This window comes from Apis dorsata, unplaced genomic scaffold (assembly GCF_000469605.1).
Source record: "Apis dorsata unplaced genomic scaffold, Apis dorsata 1.3 scaffold_269, whole genome shotgun sequence".
Lineage (NCBI taxonomy): Eukaryota > Metazoa > Arthropoda > Insecta > Hymenoptera > Apidae > Apis > Apis dorsata.
Window position 1 is genome coordinate 903,448 of NW_006263547.1, and position 25,481 is coordinate 928,928.

General features: G+C 24.4%; 4 protein-coding genes, 1 long non-coding RNA gene and 1 pseudogene across 20 annotated transcripts in view; 2 read left to right on the plus strand and 4 right to left on the minus strand.

Moving 5' to 3' along the window:
- The window catches only part of LOC102677110 (liprin-alpha-1), a 31,905-nt gene extending 18,091 nt beyond the window's left edge, over nucleotides 1-13,814 (minus strand). For 9 of the 11 annotated variants that reach the window (XM_031510937.1, XM_031510931.1, XM_031510930.1 and 6 more), the window contains exon 1: nucleotides 12,966-13,277. In XM_031510937.1, the coding sequence (XP_031366797.1) occupies nucleotides 12,966-13,214 (249 nt within the window). In that variant the 5' untranslated portion in view covers nucleotides 13,215-13,277. Of the gene's footprint in view, nucleotides 1-2,331; nucleotides 2,472-12,965; nucleotides 13,278-13,406 lie in introns of those variants that run through there. The other 2 variants (XM_031510926.1, XM_031510936.1) reach the window with 2 other exon arrangements.
- Nucleotides 4,576-7,442, minus strand: LOC116185747. Its single transcript, XR_004150654.1, has 3 exons — nucleotides 7,120-7,442; nucleotides 5,597-5,713; nucleotides 4,576-5,528 (listed from the first exon to the last, which is right to left on the minus strand). It is a non-coding gene; the product is annotated as an uncharacterized LOC116185747 (long non-coding RNA).
- A 790-nt stretch (nucleotides 13,815-14,604) lies between the features above and the next one.
- Nucleotides 14,605-16,581, plus strand: LOC102676864. Of its 3 annotated transcripts, XM_031510945.1 has the most exons (4): nucleotides 14,605-14,696; nucleotides 15,203-15,347; nucleotides 15,687-15,983; nucleotides 16,053-16,551. In XM_031510945.1, exons 2-3 carry the CDS (start codon nucleotides 15,206-15,208, stop codon nucleotides 15,974-15,976), a joined length of 432 nt encoding a protein of 143 aa, XP_031366805.1. In that variant the 5' UTR covers nucleotides 14,605-14,696; nucleotides 15,203-15,205; the 3' UTR covers nucleotides 15,977-15,983; nucleotides 16,053-16,551. The 3 variants fall into 3 exon arrangements, with proteins under 3 accessions (XP_031366805.1, XP_031366802.1, XP_031366803.1); XM_031510942.1 differs by lacking the exon at nucleotides 14,605-14,696 and having other exon boundaries at nucleotides 15,170-15,347; nucleotides 16,053-16,581; XM_031510943.1 differs by lacking the exon at nucleotides 14,605-14,696 and having other exon boundaries at nucleotides 15,181-15,347; nucleotides 15,693-15,983; nucleotides 16,053-16,581.
- Nucleotides 16,582-17,050: 469 nt separating this feature from the next.
- Nucleotides 17,051-18,797, minus strand: LOC102676650. 3 transcript variants are annotated; one of them, XM_031510941.1, is made up of 9 exons: nucleotides 18,457-18,797; nucleotides 18,354-18,386; nucleotides 18,222-18,266; nucleotides 17,994-18,059; nucleotides 17,773-17,910; nucleotides 17,609-17,680; nucleotides 17,468-17,537; nucleotides 17,359-17,390; nucleotides 17,259-17,277 (listed from the first exon to the last, which is right to left on the minus strand). In XM_031510941.1, the coding sequence occupies exons 1-9, from the start codon at nucleotides 18,547-18,549 to the stop codon at nucleotides 17,260-17,262; spliced, it is 567 nt and encodes a 188-aa protein (XP_031366801.1). In that variant the 5' UTR covers nucleotides 18,550-18,797; the 3' UTR covers nucleotide 17,259. The 3 variants fall into 3 exon arrangements, with proteins under 3 accessions (XP_006616763.1, XP_006616764.1, XP_031366801.1); XM_006616700.2 differs by having other exon boundaries at nucleotides 17,051-17,390; nucleotides 18,457-18,796; XM_006616701.2 differs by lacking the exons at nucleotides 18,222-18,266; nucleotides 18,354-18,386 and having other exon boundaries at nucleotides 17,052-17,390; nucleotides 18,457-18,794.
- Nucleotides 18,798-19,069: 272 nt separating this feature from the next.
- Nucleotides 19,070-22,969, plus strand: LOC102681083 (annotated as a pseudogene).
- Nucleotides 19,281-25,235, minus strand: LOC102676330 (charged multivesicular body protein 4b). 2 transcript variants are annotated; one of them, XR_004150653.1, is made up of 6 exons: nucleotides 24,873-25,053; nucleotides 24,390-24,567; nucleotides 24,021-24,271; nucleotides 23,891-23,950; nucleotides 22,210-22,284; nucleotides 19,281-19,449 (listed from the first exon to the last, which is right to left on the minus strand). XR_004150653.1 is itself a non-coding variant. In XM_006616698.2 (4 exons), exons 1-4 carry the CDS (start codon nucleotides 25,051-25,053, stop codon nucleotides 23,895-23,897), a joined length of 666 nt encoding a protein of 221 aa, XP_006616761.1. In that variant the 5' UTR covers nucleotides 25,054-25,235; the 3' UTR covers nucleotides 23,701-23,894. The 2 variants fall into 2 exon arrangements, 1 of the variants encoding a protein (XP_006616761.1); XM_006616698.2 differs by lacking the exons at nucleotides 19,281-19,449; nucleotides 22,210-22,284 and having other exon boundaries at nucleotides 23,701-23,950; nucleotides 24,873-25,235.
- Between the last annotated feature and the right edge of the window lie 246 nt (nucleotides 25,236-25,481).

The window sequence follows — 25,481 nt, forward strand, 5'->3', positions numbered from 1 at the left end:
GTGTAATAAAAATATAATTAATAAAATGTATATTAATCATTACTCTGTATTCATTAATTATAATAAATATCATTCTTAATTCATTATTCTCTTTAATTTCATTAATCATTGTTGTCAAAATTATTATTATTAGTTGAATATTTTTTAAATTATATTTTGAAATAATATTCATAGTGTTATTTCAATTCATTTTTATATATCATTTTTATTTGTTTATCACAAAGATATTTTTATGTTGTCATTTAAAAATATTGTTCATTAAATATTATTCTATGGAATACAAAAATAAATATCATTTAGAAATATTAACTTTTCTAATTATATATAAATTTCACTTCAAAATGACTAATTAAATATAATTAACATGATCATAGATAGAAATGAAAAACAACAAAGAAAAAAGAATCATCTGTGAAGAAACATTATGTTATTTTCTCGAAAACGAGGTATTTAGTACAGTAGAGGAATTTCTCTGTCTAACATCGTACTACTATTTTAATGATATGAGCTGGAAACATGTAATGCGCAATACCTGCATAATAATGATCGACGTCACTTGATTACGTGAGTTGATAATAATCTCGTGTTTCAAGATAAAGAAATCTTCTTTCATAATTTTACAGTATTCCATCATTTTATTTTCAATTACTTTTATATAATAATCCAATCTTTATTAATAGATTATTATGTCTTGAAGATAAGAAAAATATTATATATAAATATTTATCGTCAATGTTCATTTGTCTTTTTAATGTCTAGAAATAAAAAGCAAAAGCAGCATAAATATTTATTTAATATTCTATAACAAGATTGTGTAGAGCTGAAAAATTTGAAAGAGAAATATATATAAATTGAATTTAATAATTTTTACCAAAAATTTTTTATGGATTACAGAAAGATAAAAAGGTAAAAAGAAAGCAACATGTTTTAGTAAACGAGTGAAAACAAATAGTCGGATAAAAGTGATTCAGAAAGAAAAAGAAATGTGAAGAGGGTGTGATGAGAAGGGGTGAAATACACTCTTACACGTTGGCCCCATCTGAATCATCACTGCACGCGAATGGCTTCATTCATACGCGAATTTAAAATACGTTCACGTGAAGCAAAGTTACGATCTATATCCTCCCTCAATCGATCATTACACACAACCGATTCTTTTTCCAATTATAGATTTTTAAAATTTATATATTTGAAAATATTCTAAAATTTAATTAATATAAAAATTAAATAAAATTACAAATACTTATTATATATACAATTTAAAATTATAAAAACTAATATAAAACTTGAAATATATATATATTTATATATAGTTAATATGATATAAAAACTAAAAGAAAATATCTTAATTATAATAAATATCTTAATAAACATTTTTACTATTATCAATCATTTTAAAAATTTACATCAATTTAATCATCATGATTATGGAAATTTAAAATTTAATCCCAAAAAAACTTTAGAATAATATTAAAAATTAAAAATTTTTTTTTAAATTTCTACAAATCCACAACGTTTTGATTTATAAATTATGTATAAGTTATAATGAAAATTAAATAATTGCACTACAAAATTCTTGAACATAAGATGACAATTTCTTTTCTTTTTTTTTAGAATAATTAGAAATGTACAGAAAATATAGTGAAAAATAATATTCAATATATATTAAAATGATCGACAACAGCAATGGTTTATTTAATAACACCTACGAAAAGGAAAGTATTTACCCACGTATCTCATCTGGAGGACATTACGACAGCAGATCACAAATACCAATCTTATATCCCTTGTTAATTAAACGTGACAGATAGAAATGAAATAAGTCGTGATATCTGGCAAAATCGCGATTTTTAACTAATATAAAGATGATACATTTGTTTGGACTATTGAACGTTTTATAAATTTGAAAATTTTAATTATAAAAAACATTCTGGATGTAGATGTTTGATATAGATCCCTTGTTTCTCAAAGATCTTTTGATTCTGTATCAAAATTGTTTTGAAAGTTAATTTTTTCGTAAAATAAGTATCAATAATTTAATCGCTAATTTTATTGCGATTAATGATCGATTATAATTGTATTTGTCTTTATTTGTAAATTTTTATTTTCTTAATTTTCTTTGTAAATTTTTGTTAAGAGAATCGATTTTTAAGCTATACATATAATAACTTTTTATATATAAATAATTAAATAATTAATAATTACTTATGCTCATAAGACACAGTGATGAATAATGAAAGATTCTTCTTCTCGTTTGCGATTTTCTAATGTTTCTTCGTGAGTGTATCAGTGTTTTTCATAAAATATAGTTCTATTTGCTGGAGAACTTACAACGAACAGTTTCCAGAGAAGCATAATATGTACCAGATGTTTACTGTTTGACTTGGTCACTGTGCAAATACGAAGTTCCTTCATCCAACTTCCAGATAATATATCTTGAATTTATCTATAGAAATTTGTAACATTAACTATCTCTTTAAAGATAGAGAATTCAAAGAAATATATAAATATAGAAAAGATGTGAATAATACACGAAAATATTAGATGATGAGAAATATTACAAGTTAAAAATTAATCCTTTCATTCCTAAGTTTAAAATATTCGTCCCTGAAGGGATGTAATTACGAGGAGGTAATGGAGAAACAGATATCATACGAATCGTCAATGCCAATACACAGACAGATTCGAGGAATGTGAAGGGAAATCAATAGCTTGAACTTCTCCGACTCAGTGACACAGAATATTAATTCTATTGGTTTATACAAAAGGGTTAATTAGTACAAGAAAATCCAAAGAAATAAAATAAAATGTAATTACTTATATAACAAAATGCCATTCAATCTGACATTGTTTATATTTTTGATTAGATTACTATCTTTCAGATCCATTTGCAAAATATAGATCCTAATATTTTAATTTTAATATATTATGTTTAAATCATATCATAAAAAATTGAACTTCAAAGTTCTTCATCGATGAAGAACATCATAGAATTTTTAAGTAGAAAATAAAAAATGGAAAATTGCATATTAATTATAACTTTTAAATGTTTCTCGAGAAGAATCTTCAAGTTCTTACAATCGAATGTGATGAATTTAACTTGCACATTAATCGTATAATCAAAGTTGTGATAGGTAAATATTAAGTTAATGTACTATATATCGTATCTTGCAAGATAGATGGTTCTCAATATATATACCTGAAAAGAATGCATTAATAATCATAATAGCCAATTTAAGAAACATAAAAAATAAAAGAATATTAAAAATTTTTTATTATTTGAAAATTACTATACCGTAGAACGAAATATTGAAAAAATAAATGAAAGAATAAAAAAAAAAATCAAGTGTTAAAGAAAAACCAAGTGATGAATCCAATAAAAAAGAAGATAGGTCGGCTATGTGGCACCGATTATTGGGAATCTGAAAAATTGGGTCACATTTTGTTCATAGTATGTATTAAGAATTTCCTATGAATGTCGACTCCATCCAATTCTGTATCGGGACCAATTTTCATTCTTTCCATTCTTTGTGCGCTTGAAACTATTCTATATTGAACACGAAATAATCAAATTTATATAAATTTTAAAAATTAAAATGATAATGCTAATGATATATTCTTGTTTCTTAATGAATTTTAATATTGACTAAACTTCATCCAAATTAAATACGAAATTCTTTATTCTATTCCATCCACGTATATCTTCTACTTTTATCTTCATTCATTATTCCAAAACGTAATACACAATTTTAAAATCTGTAACTACAAAAGAAAAATCATTAATAAAAGATTAATCGTTATCAATTTATCAAATATAAGATTCATGTTAATCACCTAGTTGATTAAATTTCATCTAAATTCAGCTAGAGCGATCAGAGGGGCATTGAAAACCGCTGTACACGGCCGAAGGCGGCAGCGTTGCAGCTCGCTGGCGGCGCGCGCGAGTAGAGAGAGCTACTACTACCGAGTAGTGTGTAAAAGGCGAGGTTCATTCATGCGCCGCCGGCCCAGTAAGGTGGGGTGGCTATTGATCGTCGAGCGTATATCGCGTACACCGGTGCATTGCACCCGTTCGCCTCGTCCTAGAAATTTTTACCCCAAACTCTTCCGTGCTACCTCTCTCTATACCGCGCCTATCTCGATATCATCGCTTCGTTCTTCATCCTTTCGCCGATTTTCTAACCGGATCTTCGTCTATACCGATTTCTACCTGCCTTCTGGGACCAAATAATCAGCCCTATTCGGCTAGGAATCAATAAACTTCCCGGGAGACTCTTTTGAAGCTTTCTACTATTTCGAAGAGGACTGATTTTTATATATGTGCAAGATAAAGATAATGATGAATAATTTTTAATTTACATAATTAATTACATAATAGATGATATTCGAAAAAAGCAAGAAATTATTTTGAATTTACTGTATTATTTGTATATATCTATTATTCTATACATATTTATATATATCTATATACATAACTAAATAAATTATATATAATTGATTTTTTAATTTAGTTTTTAATCATCGAATTATTATATATTTCATAATATCAATTCACATAGCTTTCAATTTTTTTATGTAATATAATTTAACAGAATAATGATTTCCACTCAGCAATATTTCTCAGAAATCAATAAAAAATACAAAGAAACGAATAAAAAAAAGCAGTAACTCCAAAAGAGAATGAGAATTCCCAGAAATCGCAAAACTATTTCACCCCTGAATTTTTTCTCAGCGGAGAGTCGAGACGGCCTAATCGCCTTTTTCGCCTCTACGTTCTCCGTTCTCTCTCTTTCTTTACTCCCTTTTGCACCCTAACTTCCGCTGCACGCGCCTGCAGTTTTTTGCAACCTCCTGGCCAGCATTACGCGCCGAAAGTACGAGCGGGTCAGTTTTTTCTTCGCTCAATCGTGGAGTGTACATATCTATGTGCATGTGCATGAGCATAAGTATAGGAGTAAGTACAAAGAGAGAGAAAAAAGGAACAAGAAGAAAATGAAAAAAAAAAAAAAGACAGAGAAAAAAGGTTCCACCCTCGAAAGTTTCTACCTTAGGCTTCTCTCTAGCCTTTTCTGTGCTAGACAGGACGAAACTTTCCGCAGTATTACAAATGAAACGGTCTTTATGTCGCGTTGCCGCAGCTTCGAGATCGCTCCAAGCATGCTTGGCAGCGAACCCTTTCTTCCGGACAATGTTCCACCAGGATCGTTCCAAATAATGCTGTAATATTCCGACAAAACTGGCACTGATTTGTGGACACTGATGATAATGCAATCCCGTTCAAGATTGTATAGGTTGAAGATTCGATTAACCCTTTGTTCATAATTGTTCCTTAAATGAGTATTGATATTGATCTTATCATTCTGTTTATTGATTTTTAAAAATCATCATAATCTTAATATAAAAAAAGAAATATCCGTTAATTACTCTTTTATTTTGGATTAAACAACTGGCTTCATTATTCAAACAAAATATAAAAAATTTGATCATATCTTTGTTTCTTTAATTGTTCAATTCTTATTTTTCTCTTCCTATTAAAATTAATTAAAAGTATATTAAAATATAAGATAAAATAAAATAAATAATAATAAATTAATACCATACATTCAACTATAACGAATTTTCTTCGATACATCAGGCTGATTTTCGGAATAGAAGAGGAGATCATCGATCACCATAAAGAAGATATTCGTGTATTTCGATGCAGTTTAAAAACCTAAGAGGAAAAAAAGAATTGGTAAGAAAATCACGGAAGGATAGAAGGATAGAAAAATCACGTAATATGAGCCGCTCGAGTGACTCTGCCCTTCGTACTCCAATTGCTCTGAGGTAACTTGTAACTCCCGGACACATTACATCACGATATCCACGCCCAATCTCCATATGAGTAGAACGCAATGCACCGCCAACAAATGTAAAATCTATCTTATAATAAAACGAATATATTAAAATAGAATATATAAAATTAAAATATGATTTTATTTGAAATAATAAATCATATCCTATTTAAATATTGAATTATATTATGAATTATATATTGAATTCAATTATTTTAAATAATTTTTTTAGCAACTTTTAAAATAAAATAAAAAAATTTCACAAATAATTTTTTAAAGATTAAGGAAAAGAAAATATTCTGTTTATTTAAAATAGCAGAGAGAGAAATTTAGGTTCAAAGCCAGATCTCTTAGTTAAGAAAGGTCTGAAATACATGCGAATCAATTAGCAAACATGTTTTACGAGGTTTGTTGGTGGAGGTGTTCGATTTTCTCTTGCTAATCAACTCGAAGCGACGATACTGAAGAATTCGAGTTGTTAGCTACCACTTAACAACCTGATACTCAACACCTTTCAATTCGACGATGAAAAAGAAGAAGGGAAAACCAATGTAGCTAATGTAGGTTTTCAATCATTACACTGATCGTCCTCATTTAATCGATTTAATCGATATAAAAAAATAATTGCTTTTTGAAAACAAAATAAAAAAAATTATTTACAATTTAAGTTTCATAAGAATACTATAACAATATTATTTTGCAGTATTTTCAACTTAAAAAAGAAGAAGAGGAGATGTAGATATTAAAGATATTAAAAGTTCAATTTAATTCAATCTGTTTGATTTACATTAAGAGTCTGAATTAACTGAAATTAGTATTAAAATTGTTCGTCTACAGTGATCTAAATTAAAATGACATATGTATTTAAAGAGTGATGAGCATTTATATATATATTATTAATAATTCCTAATAAATATTAAAAAGAATCTTTTTTATTCCTTGATGATAAAATTTTATATATAAAATATAAATATATTTTTTTATTTTAAATGAAATTTAATTAAATTTAACTATTTGATATATATATTATATTCGTTTATGAAATTTGTAAATCAATTAATGAAATAATATAGAACTAATTAATATAAAATCAACGAAAAATAATATATGAAAAAAAATAAAATATATTTTCAAGATATTTACTACTATATTTCTAAGTATATATGTATGTTTCAATGTCATTTGCCATATACGACGAAAGAATCGATAATCTGTTCGAACGTGCACTCGATACATTGCACATTGAAGTAATAATGTGAAATTAATGACGAGACAAGTGACTGACCGCAATTGCAATACACAAGGAACAATTTCCCATTATGAAAAGAGAATTCTTTATTTTTATGTACCTTATATCATTCAAAAATTAAACGAAACTTCGATCCATCTCAAGAATAACTCAGATTCCCTCCTGTAGAAAATAATTCATTTTTTTATCGATCTCCTGATCGATTTCACCTTTCACGTATTTTCTTCTACATTTTATCCTTATTTATAGAACTTCATCTAAAAAGAAATTAAACGCTAATTAAAATAGATCAGGTATTCTAATAAAAATATATTATACTTTAACCTATTAAAAATATGACAAATTTAAAAAAAAAACTTTAACATGAAAAGAAAAAAAAATTTTCTATTATTATTCAATTATAAGTATTATTAAGAAAATAAAAATAAATCAACAAACCTAATAAAAACTTAAAAATGAAATGATTTAGTTCTATATAACTGAATTAATATTATTAATCTTAAACATCACAAGTTACAAATTATCAGCATTATTTCAATGATCAAATTCGATCTTATTACATCATATATTTGATATTATTATTACATCAATATATCTGATAATCTCAATAAATTGCAATGATCAAAATTAATCCATTGCTACTGGTTTTGCACCGATGGCATTGTTAATTTATCGGCACCGTTTTGCTGTTTCATTGCTAATCGCAATTAATTACAAACTCTGAGAGACCTCGCTGAACTATGACCCGTTAGCTTAGACGAGATTTCATTATAATCACTAGTAACCCTATTATTCTTCTGGTACACGCCCGCAAACACTAATTTAATGTCATTTGTAATCGAAGTCGCTTCTTTCCATTTCCTTCTTTTTTTCTTTTTCTTCTTTCTCTCACAAATTTATTTGTAAATGAGAATAGTTAATGAAACTATAACGAAAGTAGGTCATCGTAGGTTCGTTTTTTTCTCCAGCTCTCATTTATTATCCGTTCTCATTTCATTTTTGCCCTTTGTCTCAGGAATACGTGCCATTGGGTCGTGCAGGAAACGAAATTCTGCCATGAAAAAATACGAAAAGATTTTCAGAAGACTCGACAATATCGAATTCGATACATGCAAATATAATAAAATCATCATAAATTTGTCAAAAATCTCTGCATTTTTTAATTCAATTGAGAAAAAATTCTGTAACTTTTTCCTTTTTTTCAATCTAAAATTAAAATTAAAATTAAAATTTTATTAATAAAAATTTAAGTAATCAGCAAATTTTCTTTTTATTATATGATATATGTAATAAATAAATGATGTTTTTTCTCTACGTATGAAGATCACCGCAATAAAAAAGTACAATGTAGTTTCACTTTTATCAATTAAATTTTCCAAAAAATGATTTGTTTCTATTTTTGTTTATTTATCAGTAAAATTGATTTTCAATTATACGATTTATTAGAGGCACCCCGTATAACATGTCGGCGTGTACATAAAAGCCAATCGGGCGACGGATGGATCGATATGGCTGTCGGTTTCTCCCTTATTTCATGGATATATCGATGCTCCACATTGTATTTCTTCTCCTTATGTATTATATTCTCATATTAGACTCTCCATACGATGATTTTTCAAGAAAGAAAAAAAAAAAAAAATAAAATAAACGAGATTAAAAAAGTGTGATCTCTGTGATCAAATATTTTTCCAGAAACAAATCTTTTAATATATTTTAAATTTATCTTAAATTTAAAATTGAATTCTGATTTTCTTCTAAAATTAGAATAAAAAAATCTAAAATTAGAATAAAAAAATATTGAAAAACACGGCCTATCTAAAATACAATTTTTCAATATTCGATGATATGAAAATGTATAATTGTGAATCACATTTCATGCAAAAGTTTTGATGAATAATATCTTCAATAATAATTTCTAAAAATCAATATTTGAATATTATCATACGATATTGAAATCAAATTTTGGATTGGATTATCATGGACAAAAATCATATTATTTATCAATGGCTTAATAAATTATGGATTAAAATATCACGATATTAGAAAATATATGATTAATATGAAAAAATTTCGGCATGCTCCATATTGTATAGAATTTTCTATGCAACATTATCACTTCAATGAGCACTTATCGAGATACGGAAAAGTTAGCAATGATAAGAATTCTTTATATCATTATCATCAAGCGCCTAGAAAATACTATAATTCCTCTTTCTACGATATTTCATATTTTATATTCTATTCTATTATATTTAATATAAAATTAATAGTCAAACTTCTGATTTTTAAATATTGATTAAAATATATATGATAAAATTTTGATATTATAATAAAAAAAGAAATACAATAATATTATAAAATATAAATGACATTCAACGAATAAAGATTAAATTAAATGATAAAGTCAGTATATTTTCAAAGCTACCTCTGGCAAGATAATGCGCTGTCGAAGTCAATACAGCTTATACAGATTTTTATTGGATCTTGCCAAACTCTGCAGAAAGTTGTCACGTTTCATCCGCAGTAAAAATTCGATAAATAATTGTCAAGAAATTTTCTTCTGGATGCATGCTTGGAAAATCTACATTTTTTTTTTTATTTTTCTTATTTAATATTATAACTTCGACAAATATATTTATTATAATAAAATTGCTTGCAAAATCGCTATATCATAACAGAATTTTCAATTTCCTATATTATTATTATATTTTCTATATTATATAATTATATTATATAATTATATTATATCATCCTATATTATATTTCATTTAAAAAGAAGCTAATATGACAAGATTTTTATTTTTAAATTTATTCCACAAATATAGAAAAGATTTTATGAGAGAAATAGGTAAATAAGACAATATTGCAAGCACTTATATATACTACCTACGACTTTATATCGAGATCTATGTGCATTTCCGGCGGTTTACCGTTACGTGCATATACAGCTAGGAATTGGACTACAAAATAGATAACATTGCTTCTTCAGATATGCATCAAATTTTATATTTGATTATAGAAAAATAATTCTTTGACAAATTATCAATAAAACGACTATTTACAAATTTTTCGTTAGAATCATAAAAAAAAATAAATTATAACAAGAAACATCTCATAAGGAAGAAATGAAAAATAACAAATACAGGGAAATTATTAAAATTATTATATCTATTTTAATAATTTACTGATAAATAGCAAAATTATATTATTATATATAAAGAAACATTCATAGAATTCAGCTTTAAGAATATCAATTATTCGAACTTTTTTCTAATTTTTTTAAGCTATGCAGAAAGAAATGGACAATTCCTATGTATGTAGTCAAGGAAAAAATCATACGATAAATTAATATTGCAATCAGTAACTGCATAATATTGAGTTCTTAATCAGTTTCTAAGAAATACGAAATTCCCATGTGTTAGTCTTTTATTTAAATGATTAATTCATTTTTCTTTTTCTTATGCATAATTTTTAGATTTTTATTTTCAAATAATCAATATTTTTGATTATCTGATTGATATCTTTATTTAATATTTAATATCCAGAATATTTATTTTGGTATTTTTTCAATTTTTTCAATTAAAAGTCATTTTATTTTTTACTTTTCTGTAAAAATAGTAAAGTTAAGTTAAGTAATAATAAAAATAAATAAGTTTGAATATATAACATTATAAAAAATTTTGTTATTTTACATAATTAAAATTATATTATATCAACAATTTAATTTGATTTTAGTCGACTTAATCTAATATCTCATTTTTCAATGTAATATATATATTTTATATACATACATATACTCTATAGATGAATGTTATGTGCAATTAAGTGCAATAACTAATAGTTATTCTTTTGTGAGAAAAAAAATTTCGATAATAGATATAAGAATCAATTCATACGAAATAATTAAAATTATCTTCATATATTACCTTCATTTATAATCGTAAATCGAAATAAATTATATGTAGATATATACTGATATAATAAATAACTTTGAATTAATAAACTAAATAATTATAGTATTATGTTTCACTATATGAAAATTCTATCATAATAAAAATATTCTTATATTAAAAAAATAAAGTGCAATGCTTTGATTTTTAATATATGATTTATACTTGGAATACTTCAAAAAAGAAAATGAATTGTTATTTACATAACAACGTATGATGAAATATAGAAAATTAAAAAAAATTATATACAATCCCTTAATCATATTCTAAATAATTTTAACTTAATCAAAATTTCTGTAATTATAGTTAAAAATTCAAAATTTAATGAATAATTCAAATTCAATTTCTATAGTTTCAAGATAACAATAATAAAATAAAACTTTATTTAAATAAAGTTTATTATAAGTATTTAAATAAATAAAATTTTATTTAAATTCTAATCTATTCTATCTATCTTTTTTTTTCTATCTTCCTATAACGTGTTAATTGTTAAACGTTTCTAATCTTTATATAAAACCTTCGATAATTACAGATCTATGATCGCTTTCATGCAATTAGAAAAATACCAATACGCTCTTATAAATATTTCATAATAGAAAATATATTATTGTTAAGTTTATTAAAAAGATTTGTGAAGGAATATATTAAATGAACGAATTAAATCTTGACTAATGGAATAAATAATTTTTCTAAATAATTTTTATGATAAAAAAAATTTGACTTTATCTTCAGATACAAATATTGATCTATACTTCCCCTTAATCAAGTAACAAATTCAATATGCTGATTCAACTCTATTGAAATTAAACCAAATAACCTGTTTTATATATATCATTGATATTATATATAATATCAAAATTGCTTCAATCATTATATATTTGCTAAAAAAAAACAGTTTTATTAATATACGATTCAAATCATAATTTTATTAATTGATACACTTAAAATATCATAAAAAATTATACATGAATTTTAACATGTAATCACCCACGTGCATTTATAATCTGCCTTCTTTTATGACATCATTAAATTATTCTTTATCTAGGTTGAGCAATAGAACGAAGAAATGGAAACGGGTAATAAATGCTTGTATACATGTTAAGATCAAGAAATCACATGATATAATAATAAATTAATAATAAAGATGATAATGATAAATATCGTTGTTTCAAATAATAAAATTGTCTTTATCAAAATAAAATGAAATTCAATTTACCTTGAAATAGTAATTATAATATTAAAAAATAAAATTGCATCACATAATCTAAAACTCTTTATACAAAATTGTAAACGAAATATAAATCAGATCTTTAATCATTTTTGTTATAATTATATATAATATTTTATATTAATATAGCACGATTTTTTCGATTCATGACACGTTTCAATCATTTATTCTGGCATACCTTATATATAGAATAAATAAATAAATAAATAGATCAAATACTAACTACAATTAATAATTTATCAATCAATTTAATTCTTTTTAGAAATAATTAAAATGTTAAGATATAAATCGATTAGCATTACAAATAAAAAAATAAATATAGTTAATCCTTAAATAATGCAATATATTCAGTTATGTATAAATCTCTTTAAAAAAAAAAAATTTAAATCTTTTTAAATTTCTTGAAAAAAATCGGACCAATCAGTTATAGTTATTTTAAATTAATTCATTATTCTTTATTATACATATAATCCATAAATCATAAATGAATTATATCATGAATATTATTATTTACTTGCTATAAAAATTTTTAATAATTTCACTGTATATTAAAAAATTATAAAGAATTATCTTATGTCATGGATCTCAATCACTTAATCAATAAATAAATAATATGAATATAATAATTATACTATATATAATATACTATATATAATATATTATATATTTAAGAATCAACTATATTTTAAACTATTAAGATATACCTGAGGAATATTAGCGTTCAATTGACGATTCAATGAATCCCGTTCTTTCTCGACCTCCTGCAAACGTGCTTCCGTTTCCTGCAACCGTTCCTGGTTTTCGCGTAATGATTCCACCAGTTTGTCTCTTTCGTCAAGCATTGATACCATCAATTGCTCGAAGTTCGCATCTTCACCGGAATATTGCGAACTTCGTTGGCTAATGCTGTCCTCCGCAATAGTCGGCATCACGTCACACATCATATTCCACATTTTGTGTATCCTACTATTTTTTCACCCTCCAGCACACTGAAACTTCACTTTAAATATACACGCAAATAAGAAATAAGAAACAAAATGAGAAACAAACACGCGCGACGGATATAATATGGACACTCGCGTGCGCGCCAGTGACAACGAAAGCCACCTATCGCTTTCGATATGTATATATATATATATATGTACCTTTTAATTTGTCTCGAACTTTTTAATTAATCATTTTCTTAATCAGTTTCATTGTTTGGATGTGTTTTCTCTCTCTTCCTTTCTGTCTTTGATTTATTTGTTTTGAAATTTTCTAATTCTTCTTAAAAATTTGTAATTTTTTTTTCTTTCAGTCACACTTTTAATAATTCTAACAATATCTACGCGCCGAAATTTTGATAATGTTATCTTCTTTAAAAAGTATACTGCTTAACCAGAAGAAATACTAAAATCCTGAAGTTTAGCTTCTCATAATTTTTACTCTGTGAAGAATGGAGATCGTTCTTTTTTTATGTTTGGTTAACTGATACTTATTGGCAGAAACATTGCTTGAATAATCTCTTAACAGTTCCAAGTTCAACATTACTTGCTCGGTCACTTTCTCACTATGATTCAAATTCATATCTCGTTTTCAGCATTGGACAATACATTCTTAGCAGCTATTAAATATTGTTTACGGAAGGGAATCAATCGATGTGTCGTTGTGAAGGATCATACGCAGTTAAGACACAGTCATAGGCAACGAGAATATTTTCCTTAAAAAAAATTAATCAATTCGTAATAAGAGGAAGATTTGATACTCAATATACAAATAGTTTCACTATAAATATATATGCGATTGTTAGATAGCTAAGTCAGTTTTGACAGATCACAAATAGGATCAGTGAACATACACTATATTACGCACTCTTGGATTATACATTGATCATACGCACATATTCTTCATTTTTCATTTCACTTTTTATCAGAAACATAAACTAATATTCAATTGAAATAATCGACACAAAGATAATATTCACAATGCACTCTTCTGGAGCCGGGCAGATGAGTCTGACATTCGTGAAATATCCGTGAATAATATAAGAATGATCACTGGACAGGCCACCGTTTACTTTTCACTTCGATTTTATTTAGACAAGATTTCATCCTATCTATTGAATGTTTGTAACACAAGTAAATTATGAACAGAAAAAATTTCAGGGAAGATATATACCGAGGGGAGTTCGGAACACCGCTTATTTTGCCTCGCCGACTATTTCACAATTTATTATCACCATCGAAAACTCGGCCAACGGAATGATTCCGATCGTACGTACAAGTTATACACGAGGCGCAAGTCAGCGTGCAACAATCGGCATTTCGATGGCATTATCGCGGAAAAGCCGAGTACTGACACACCTACAGTTCGTTCCTACCGCCCAGCCTCTATGCTACTCCATTTCCGATACCGGCGGCCATTTTGCACCGTGACGTCAACCTTCGTCCCCGAAGGTGCGTCCGACTCCGCCCGAATGTCGTACGACTTTCTTTAGCCGTGTTTGCAAACTGCGACGAGATCGATGATCACTTGTAGCGCTACAATTTCAGAATTTTATAGAAGCGCGGGACAATTAAATTAATTTCTTGAATTTCAAATATATATAATTTATTATTATTAAATAGATTCTATTTAATTATTAAAATATTAAAAAATAGTAAATATTAAAAAGTCTAAAAAGTCCTTAGACATTTATTTAAATCAATCTATAAATATATATTATAAATATCGAAATGTACAGGGCATTTAAACCAAAATTTTTTATTTTTAATACTTGAATCTATTTTTTAATAAATAAAAAAATGTATTGCTAAAAAAGATCGTTATATTTTAAAATTTAATTTCTAATGAATTTTAAAATTTATAGAAGCATTTATTTTTTAAGTAAGATTGATTGTAACTTAATATGATAATTTTGATCGACTTAAAAAGAAAAAATCGGAGAGGCTTAATTTTCCAGAAGATGGAGACTGCGCTACAGAGTAGGATGCTGGATAATCAATACCGACCTTCGTGTCGAATGCTGGACCAAGTTATACAATTAAAAGAGATAGAGGCAAGCATCATGAAAACAGTAACACACACTTGTACGCCAGAAGCTACGGGTAAGTAGTCATAACTTCAATTCAAAATATCTTTCAAAAATAGAACTTACATCACTCCTAATAAAATGTTAAAAGATCTCTATATTTTTTTGTTAAAAGAAAAAAGTAGTTTATTATAAATTTAAAAATTTCAATTTTTTAAATTCTAAGTATCTTTTTAAATATTATTTTTAATGAATAATAAAAAAAATGCATTTTTTTTTAATTATCAATAATCTTTTTTTTTCAAAATATATTCAAAATGGAAAGTTTTTATTTTCCAAAACACTTTTTTGTTTTACATTTAAATGATGCTTTTAAACATCTCTATTTCTTGGAATTACACTTTATTCGTCCAAGTTGTAGATCTACCTGGAGGCGATTCAATCGAAGATATCGCTGAATCAGTGGATGAACTGCGTGAGAAATTAGCGAACATGAAAAGACTGATGGAAGAGCGAAAAGGCACCACCCTGGGCGAGATTAGCGCAAGAAAGAGAAAAGAGACCTCGGATATCATAGATGGTCATTTTTTATCTTGGATATTTGGTTCGGCATTGATCGTCATCTTGAGTGTTAGTTTTTATGCATTTTACAATCTTTACCATGCAGTTCTGAAAAAATTTCCATCACATCATACAGAATTATAAAGAAATGGTAATTTTTATTTTTGAAAATATATTTCAATTTTTTTCAATAATTTTTAATTATCATAATAATTTGCAGAATGGACAAATCTCTATAACAAATTTTAATGAATTTTATGAGTAACAAATTGTGCTGATGTTCGCTTTGAATGTATTCTATTGCATTCAATAGAAGACAAACTAAAAATATGTCGAGAAATCTCAAACTTCTTGTATGATTTTCAAGAAGTATGTATAAATAGTTTTGTTTTATATTAAAAAAAGTGTCCCATGAGATAATATAATGAGACGTGTGAAAAAAGCAGAAAAAATTAGAAAAAATTAAAAGAATAAACAGCAAGGTTCCTTTCGCGTGCACTTAATAAGCTCAACGAACATTTTATAGTATTCTTTCCATAAAAGATAGTGTTCCTTTTATGTTTATTATAATTTCTTAAGGAACTCTCTATGCTCACAAAGAAAATTTCGAAAAAACTATTACGTTATACATCGGAAAAGGAGCAAGTGCCTTAAAATCTCTATTTGTTTTAATATGTTCGCATGAATGTACAATTCTATGAAAAAAAAGGCACTCAAAATATATAATTTAAACTCTTTTCATTTTTAAGATGAAAAAAATATTTTGAATGAAAAAAATATATTATCTAGTTATTCCTTACTTATTTTTATTTTTAATCTCCTACAAATTAATACATTTCAAAAATAAGATCTCATAGAGTATTTTTTTTTTATTCTTTTTTTCTGATTTTGTATGCGAAAATTCTATTATTTTTAAATATTGTATTATTTTTTTACCATTTACATTTGATATCATGCAATATTTAAAGATTAAATGATAAACTTCATATTTTATACTAACCTGTTTTGTCTTAAGAAAAAATCATTTTCAAGATATTTAGATTTACAAATATTAATTGAAATTATTATTTTGATAAATTACTAATTGATTATTAGTTATTAATTGATTATTAGTCAATAAAAATAATATTTTGCACTTTGTTTTTGCTTTTGTTTTTTGCTTTCTATATAAGAAATAATTTATATGAATAATCGAAATTCATAAAACTCGAATTAAATTTTTGCTTCAATATTAATTTTTACCATGCATTTGAAAGTAAAAAACTTTCATATGAATCGTTTACTCAAATGTACATATTGTGAATAATAAATAAACATTACAACTCAATCAAAAACAACTATTCTGACAACTATTCGATATTAAATCGATGTTCGATAAAATAGTATTTGATAATGTCTTCTTAATTATTTGTTCTAATTTTCTTTCTTTAATATGAAAAACAATACTGTGAACATTTAATAAAAAATTAATTATTATGCATACAAGAAGACGATAAAATTTTTTATGGTAAAATGAAATAACTCACACGAGGATGTCTTGATTTCTCAATACTCGAAGCTACAAACATTTAAAAAATTAATTAAAATAATAAAAAGCAAATTTTAAACAAAATAGGAAACTTTATAATAACGTACAGAATAATATTTTTTTATTCTCCAATTCTTTAGAGAAACTATTCAGCATTTTTTGATAGTCTTCTTGTTGCTGTAATTATATTATGAATTATTTTTTATATTTTATATGTATCGTCAACTTTAAAGCAATCAAAGCATTACCTTTAATACTTCACTTCGAAGAGCTTCTCGTCGAATTGATAAACTTGAAATTTGATTTTGTAACATTCTTACCTATCAAATATAATCATAATATTATAATTTCTTTTATTTCTTTTTTTTCAATAATTACATTATATTATATTATATTATATTATTACGCCAACCTCATCTTCAGTCTTCCGAATATCTTTTTTCAAATCAATCATTAACGAGCGATATCGATCTCGACAAGAAGATGTTTTATTTTCCAAATCAGTCAATACTTTTTCTGCATCTTTTATTTCACATTGCGATTTTTGTAACTATGTGCATAGCAAAACTAATTATATTTCTTTTAGAAAAACTTAATAAAAGATGTGTATAAAAAAACAAATTAATTTCTTACCACATGTTCTTTCTCCGTAAGTTTTTCCGTTAATATTTCCAATTTATCATCTACGCTATCGCGACTCTGAAATAATCAACATGTCATCATTTGTAGAAATCGAAAATATAAAAAAAATCGATAACTATGGTTAAGAAAAATATACAATATAATACATTAATACATATGTATATATCAGTATAATTTTTTAATAATAAATTTTAATTAAAAATAATTTTTTTAACTGACTTCGATTGGGAATTCTTCTTCCACAATTGTATCTTGAGGTACAATCTAAGAAACGTAATGTATAATTTACATATTGTAGAATACATAAATCAAAATATTATAAAAAAGAAAAAATTATATTATTAAACTTACACATTTTTTCAATTCTTCTGTTTGAGCGTTATACTTTGTCATAAACAACATTATTGGTTAACATAAAGTATTGTCGATTACAATAAAAGAAAAAAATTCTTACCATAACCAGAAGAAAAGTGACAACGCAATAGATAATGAAGATAAAAATACACGTTATTTTAAAGATGCAGATTGCGAAAAGTATGAACCACATTATAAAGAATTTTGTAGTAATAATTATTCCTAATAAAAATAATTAGTAAAAGTATACAAATAACAATTAGAAACGCTTGAATTTATGATAAAAACGATATTAATAAAAACCGAAGATCTAACATCGTTCCCATTTTGAATGATCACTTTATCGAAGAGATTTGAGAATCGAAATCTATCGAAATTTAAATATTTCGATTTATCGATTAAAAAAGTTTTAGCGCGCATTTATAATTATATTAAATATTTAAATTTATCCAAAATTAAATTCAATAATATTTTAAATTAAATAATTTCAAACAAATCAATCTTGCAATTATATTAAAATATTATTTATATTAAAATAATGAAAAAATAACTAATACGAAAAATAATTTCTATTTTCTTCAATATTCTTAATAATTATAAAATATTAAAATATATAAAATTTCTTAATTTTTATTTTTAAGTGATAATTTAGATTAATTAACAAAATCATTATTCTTATTAAAAACTTTAATATTAAGAGAACATCCGGATAATCAACATATTTTAGAATTCTAATTTCTACAATTTATTTAGAAAAGTAAATAAAAATCATAGTTATTATTTTTCATATTATTTAATGCTGCAACACGCGAGTTCAAAATATTTTCACATTACAACTTTGCAAAAAATAGTTTTAAAAACTTATAGAAATTATTTAAATAATATAACCTATAAAAATGAAACATTTAAATCTAATCAAATCGATAAAAATAAAAATAGAAAATTTAATCATGATTCTCATACATCACAACAATTTCCATTTCATACAACAATATTACGTTCGCAATCACAAATTATTATAGCAGGTGCAGAAATTGTGGCTAATTCAGTTGCTTATCATCTTGTTATTAATGGATGGAATGATATACTCATTCTGGAACAAAATAAGTATAATTTATTTATATGAAATGAAGTAATTAATAAATAAATATAAATATCTTAAAATAATGCTATAGATTTCTTTATTTATCATATTATATATTTTATATAATTAAATTATATATATGAATAATTTTGTTTTGAAAAATTATTAATATTCTAATTATTTTACTTAAAAATTATTTATTATAATATCTACTAATTAAAATATTTCATGCCATAGAATTGGAAGTGGAACTTCTCATTTTGGCTCTGGTACACTTGGTCTTTTTAAACCAATATCACATAGAAATTTAATTTCTTATAGTATTAAATTATATCAACAATTACAAGAAATGGGATATGATATAGGTTTAAAACAATGTGGAAGTATATATTTAGCTCAAACCAAAGATAAAATGATAGTTTTAAAAAGAAGAATGGCTTATAATATACCCACAGGTTTACATTGTGAAGTATTGTAAAATTTACATATATAATTTTAAAATTAGAATTTAAAAACTTTTAATGAATAAAAATATATAGATTTTAGAAAGAGAACAATTAAAACAATTATATCCATATTTACATATTGAAGATATTGAAGGAGCAATTTGAGTTTCTGAAGATGCAGTAGCCAATTCTAATGCAGTTTGTTAATGTTTTAGCTAAATTAGCAAAAATTGGAGGAGCAAAATATATTGAAAATTGTCATATAGAAGAAATTTATACTGAAAATGAAACCATAAAACTCAATATGGAGTAATATCTTATGAATACTTTATTAATTGTGCAGGAATGGTAATATAAAAATCAAATTTTAATAAAAAATATAAAATAACTTTAATCTTATTTTTTAGACAAATTCTTTCTTATTTTTGAAATTTAGTGGGCACGAGAATTAGGATTAAAATGCAATCTACCAGTTAAAATTCCAGCATATCCTGCTGAACATTTTTATGCAATTGCTTCTCCTTTTTCTTCTAATATAGCTCTACCATGTATACAAAATTATGATTCATATTCATATATAAGAGAATGGCAAGGTATTTAAGATATTAATATATCTTATTTAATTTGTACAAATGTGTACAATATTTATAATAAATAATTAGATTTATAAATTTATAGGAGATTTATTAATTGGTTGGTTTGAACCAGAATCAAAACCTGCATTTGAGAATGGTATTGTACCTATAAAAAATTGGAAAAATCACCTTACAATTGATATTTCACACTGGAAACCTTTATGGGATAAAATAGTACATAGATTGCCATTTTTAAAAAATATACAACCAAAAGTATATAACTATCCAGATAATTTTACACCAGATGGTAGATGGATATTAGGAGAAAGTCCAAAAGCAAAAAATTATTTTGTTGCTGTTGACATGAATGGAAATTCATTGCAAGGTAAAATATAGCAAATTTTTAAACACTTTTTAAATTTTTTAGATCTTTCAATTACTAAAATTTTTTTCTTACTATCTTAGGAGCAGGAGGAATAGGTAAAGAAGTTGCTGAATGTTTAATAAATTGTGAATCTACACAAGAATTACTTCCTTTTAGTGTACAACGATTTTTAAATTTACATAGCAGTAAACAATATTTACAACAAAGAACAAAAGAAATTGTTGGAAGAAATTATGCAATTTTGTATGCTCATCAATGTGAATATAAATATGCCTGAAAATTGCGTTGTTCGCCATTATATTCTGTTCTTGAAGAAAGAGGTGCAATTTTCGGTGTCAAAGTGGCTTATGAATGTCCCCTTTATTTTAATTCAACTTATAGAAGTGAGAAATTAATTTTCATATTTCATTTAGTAATATTTATTTAGTTTAAATTCACAAATAAAAAAATAATTATTTTATTAACAGAAGGGCAAAATAAACCAATTATGCCACCAGGAAGTTTTTATAAACTTCAATTTTTTGACTTTATGAAAAAAGAATTTTTAGCATGTAAAGAAGGAGTGGGAATAATAGATATGAGTTCATTTTCAAAAATCGAAATTAAAGTATATATTTAAATTATGTTATATTATTTATAAAATATATTTCATTATTTATTATAATTGTATTTTTGTAGTCTAGTCATAATGAAGTTGTAAAATATCTTCAACAATTATGTTCTAATGATACAAACATACCAGTTGGTAGTATAGTACATACAGGAATGCAAAATGAAAAAGGAAGATATGAAAATGATTGTATTTTAGTAAGACAAGCTGAAAATAGTTATTTTATGGTTTCACCTACATCGCAACAAATATGTATTTATCAATGGATGTCCAGATAAAAAAATAATAGAAATCATAATGTAATTAATAATATAATTTAAATAAAATTATATATAAATTATTTGTTTATTATAGACATTTACCAGCTGATCATTCAGTAGGTCTTAATGATGTAACTTCAAAATATACTGTTATTAATTTAGTAGGACCTAAAGCAGCAGGATTGCTTTCAGAATTATCTAATTCTGATATTTATCTTTCTCCCTTTACTTATAAAGTAAATATTTTCATTTGTTTTTACTAATTATTTCATTAACATTAGGTAGATTTATATATATGTATAAATATTAATTTCATATAATTAACAGAATATAAATGTAGCCTATGCTTCTGATGTAATGGTAATGTCATTTACACACACTGGTGAATCAGGTTATTGTTTATATATACCATCAGAATATGCACTTCATGTATATTCTAAATTAATGGAAGTAGGTAAAGATTATGGAGCACGAGATGTAGGTGTACTCACACAATGTTTTATGAGGATAGAAAGATTTATTCCATTTTGGGCTGAAGAATTGACATCTTTTGTTACACCATATGAAACTGGAAATGGATACAGTGTAAAATTAGATGTAAATACATAAAATTTATTTATATATTTTTATTATTAAAAGGCAAAATATTTCATTAATTAACAATTTATAACAGAAAGATTTTATTTATTTTATTTATTTTACTGGCAAATTTTCTTTACAACATCAAAAAGAACAAGGTGTATCAAAACGATTAGTATTATTTATTGTTAATGAATTAAATATTAATAAGAATGTATGGCCATGGGGTGGTAAACCAATTTATCAAAATAATGAATTTGTAGGAACTGTTACATCAGCTGGGTAAATATTATATATAATTAAAAATAAAATATATATTTGTAATTATTATATTTTTTTTAATTAATAATAATAATTGATTAATAATCTAATTTTATAGATATGGTTTTGCTACTGAAAAACATATCTGTCTTGGTTTTATCAATGTTCTTAAATCAAGATATGTACAAACTAATGCAAATATTGTTATAACAGACTTTATAATGGAATCCAAAAGTTACGAAATTGATATTGCTGGAACTAGATTTCCTGTTAAACCACACATTCATCCATTACCCATACCGACGCTAAATAATAAATTAAACAAAAAATATATTCCTACACCCATTATAGCATATGAGAATGAAATTCTTTGATAATAATTTTTTATTTAATTGAAATTTTAATCATTGAATTATGAATTAAAATAAAAGAAAATAAATTTTTAAGTTTTCAAAGACTGTTTTTTTTATAAATTTAAGTATATCTATAAAGTAAAATATAACTATATCTATATTTATAAAATTATTCAAATTATGAAATATATATTGCATTTTAATGCATCCGTCATTCTTTAAATTATTTTATTTAAATTCTTATTTATATTTATGAAAGCTATTAATATATTAATTCAATATCATAAAAAAAAATATAGTTATTTATAATTTTATAATTATTATTTTATAATGTTTTTAAAATATTGCAAAAAAATTATAATGATTTTTTGATTTAAAAATATGTAACTATATTTGTTTCACTTGATTACATTATACAGTATATTACAGTATACATTTGAATGAATTTATTTATGACAGATACATTTATACAAGTTTAAAAAGCCATACAATTTAAATAATGCCATATTTCAAAATATGTTATACATATATACATTAAAATAATATTCAAATATTAAAAAGCAATTATATATCTTATAACTTAATTTTCAGTATATAAAATTTATAATAAGTTTGTATTTTTCATTACATATTTTTAATTACATGTATACAATCTATAGCAATTATAATTATATATGCAAATTATAAATTTATCTGATATAATTAATTTTTTACTGCAACAATAAAATATATTGTTATAACATTTTAAGCTTTCTTATAAGAAAATTTTTATATCTAAAAAACAAAAAAACTTATTATGAAAATTTAATTATTATTTTAATTAATATTTTTAACAGTGCATAAAAAATACTGTTACTAATATTAGGATAATTGTATGAATCCGAAAAATGTATTGACGTACACTGTTCTGATTTTCAATTGTAGATACTTAATTTTAACTATTAGTTTCTTACAAATTTATTTTTACAAATATTTTAATACCATCTTATGATGCCCATGCTTCTAGTTCTTTTAAATCTTCATCCTCTTCAGGTTTAGCTTCTATAAATATAAACAATATTTTAGTTTAAAAATTATTATAATATATATACATATACATTGAAATTTTTACTTGTGCGAGTCCTAGTTGGGGCAGTTGGAATAGCAGTAGCTGGAACATTTGGTAATTCATCAGTAGGTTCAATACCAAGTAATTCTTTATCTAGTTGTTCTTGTTCAAGTTCTTCTAATTCTTTTTCTAATTCTTCTTCATCTACATCTTGTCCAAATGCTACAGGATTAGAGATTGCATCAGAAATTTCTCTTGCTACATCTTGTTGTTCAGCTATATCATCCATCATATCATGTACTTGATCAACATCCCTAAAGAATAATTTTAATAAATATTTTTAATAAAGAAAATTTTAATAAATTATTTATTTAATTTTAATCAATTAATCAATTAATTAACATTATTATAAGATTGAATATTAATTCTTACATATGTTGATGAACAGATTTTAATGCATCTGCTGCATTTTTCATTGTCGTAAGTACAGCAGTATTAGTATTCGCACATTCAAGTGCTTCTCTTTGACTTTCAATTGTAGTGAGTGTACCATCAATTTGTTGCAATTGTTTTTCATAACGTTTCTTTCTTTTAAGGGCTTGAATTGCAGCTGTAAAGCATGTTTCTTTGTTGTATTCATTCTAATATATCACTAAAGTTAAAATCACTCAGAATAAACAACTTATAATAATATTATAATTTATAATTCAATATAAATTTTTTAATTTAATAAATTTGTAAATGAAGTATTTTTTAAAACATTTTAAAATATTAATAATTATAGTATATAATACGCATAAATGAACATTGAATACGGAACAAAGAAACGTCATAATGACAAACTATTTTAATCATTGAAAATTGTCGATTGTTGATATAAATGATTGCTAAATAAAAAAAATTAGTCATAGATACCTCTTTTATTTTTTGTTCCATGTTTCTTAGCAGTTTGAATTTCAATTTCTATTTTATTTTCAAGGAAATCTTGTTTTTTTATCAACATATCCTCCGTTTCCCGTAATTTTTGTATTGCATCGGCTGTTGACAAAGGCGCCGGTTCTTTTTTACCACCAAATACTTTACTAAAGAAACTCATTTTGTAAATAAATCTAATTCAAATTTAAATTATAATCACACTTTTAAAAATATAATAAACACCATATACTTTAAGCAGAATTAACAGCACTCTGCATTAATCATATACTACTGCCATATTTCTTTTGGCACTGATATGTATTATGACTCATCGCTAAGTTACTATAAAATTCCTATACATTCAAATTATTAAAAGGAATGTCTAAATTTTTTTAAATTTATAATAATAAATATAAATAAAATATATGAATAAAACTGTAATGAAAATAATTAAAAAAAATTAATTGAATATTATTATATGAATTGTTTAAATAATAAATTTAGATTCAAAATTAATTTTTTAAATTTTTTATATATAAAATCGTGTTTTATTTTTAGGAAAAAGAACATAATAAATTTAAAAAATATTCAAATATTCAAATATATATA

Coding starts and splice junctions, on each gene's coding strand:
- LOC102676864 (XM_031510945.1), top strand. CDS start 15,206: ATGGAGACTGCGCTACAGAGTAGGATGCTGGATAATCAATACCGACCT. Junction 15,348..15,686: donor TTGTACGCCAGAAGCTACGG/GTAAGTAGTCAT, acceptor TATTCGTCCAAG/TTGTAGATCTACCTGGAGGC.
- LOC102676650 (XM_006616700.2), bottom strand. CDS start 18,549: ATGTGGTTCATACTTTTCGCAATCTGCATCTTTAAAATAACGTGTATT. Junction 18,387..18,456: donor TCACTTTTCTTCTGGTTATG/GTAAGAATTTTT, acceptor TTTATGACAAAG/TATAACGCTCAAACAGAAGA. Junction 17,538..17,608: donor TTCGAAGTGAAGTATTAAAG/GTAATGCTTTGA, acceptor ATATAATTACAG/CAACAAGAAGACTATCAAAA.
- LOC102676330 (XM_006616698.2), bottom strand. CDS start 25,053: ATGAGTTTCTTTAGTAAAGTATTTGGTGGTAAAAAAGAACCGGCGCCT. Junction 24,568..24,872: donor TGGAACAAAAAATAAAAGAG/GTATCTATGACT, acceptor CATGCTTTACAG/CTGCAATTCAAGCCCTTAAA. Junction 23,951..24,020: donor CCCAACTAGGACTCGCACAA/GTAAAAATTTCA, acceptor TTATATTTATAG/AAGCTAAACCTGAAGAGGAT.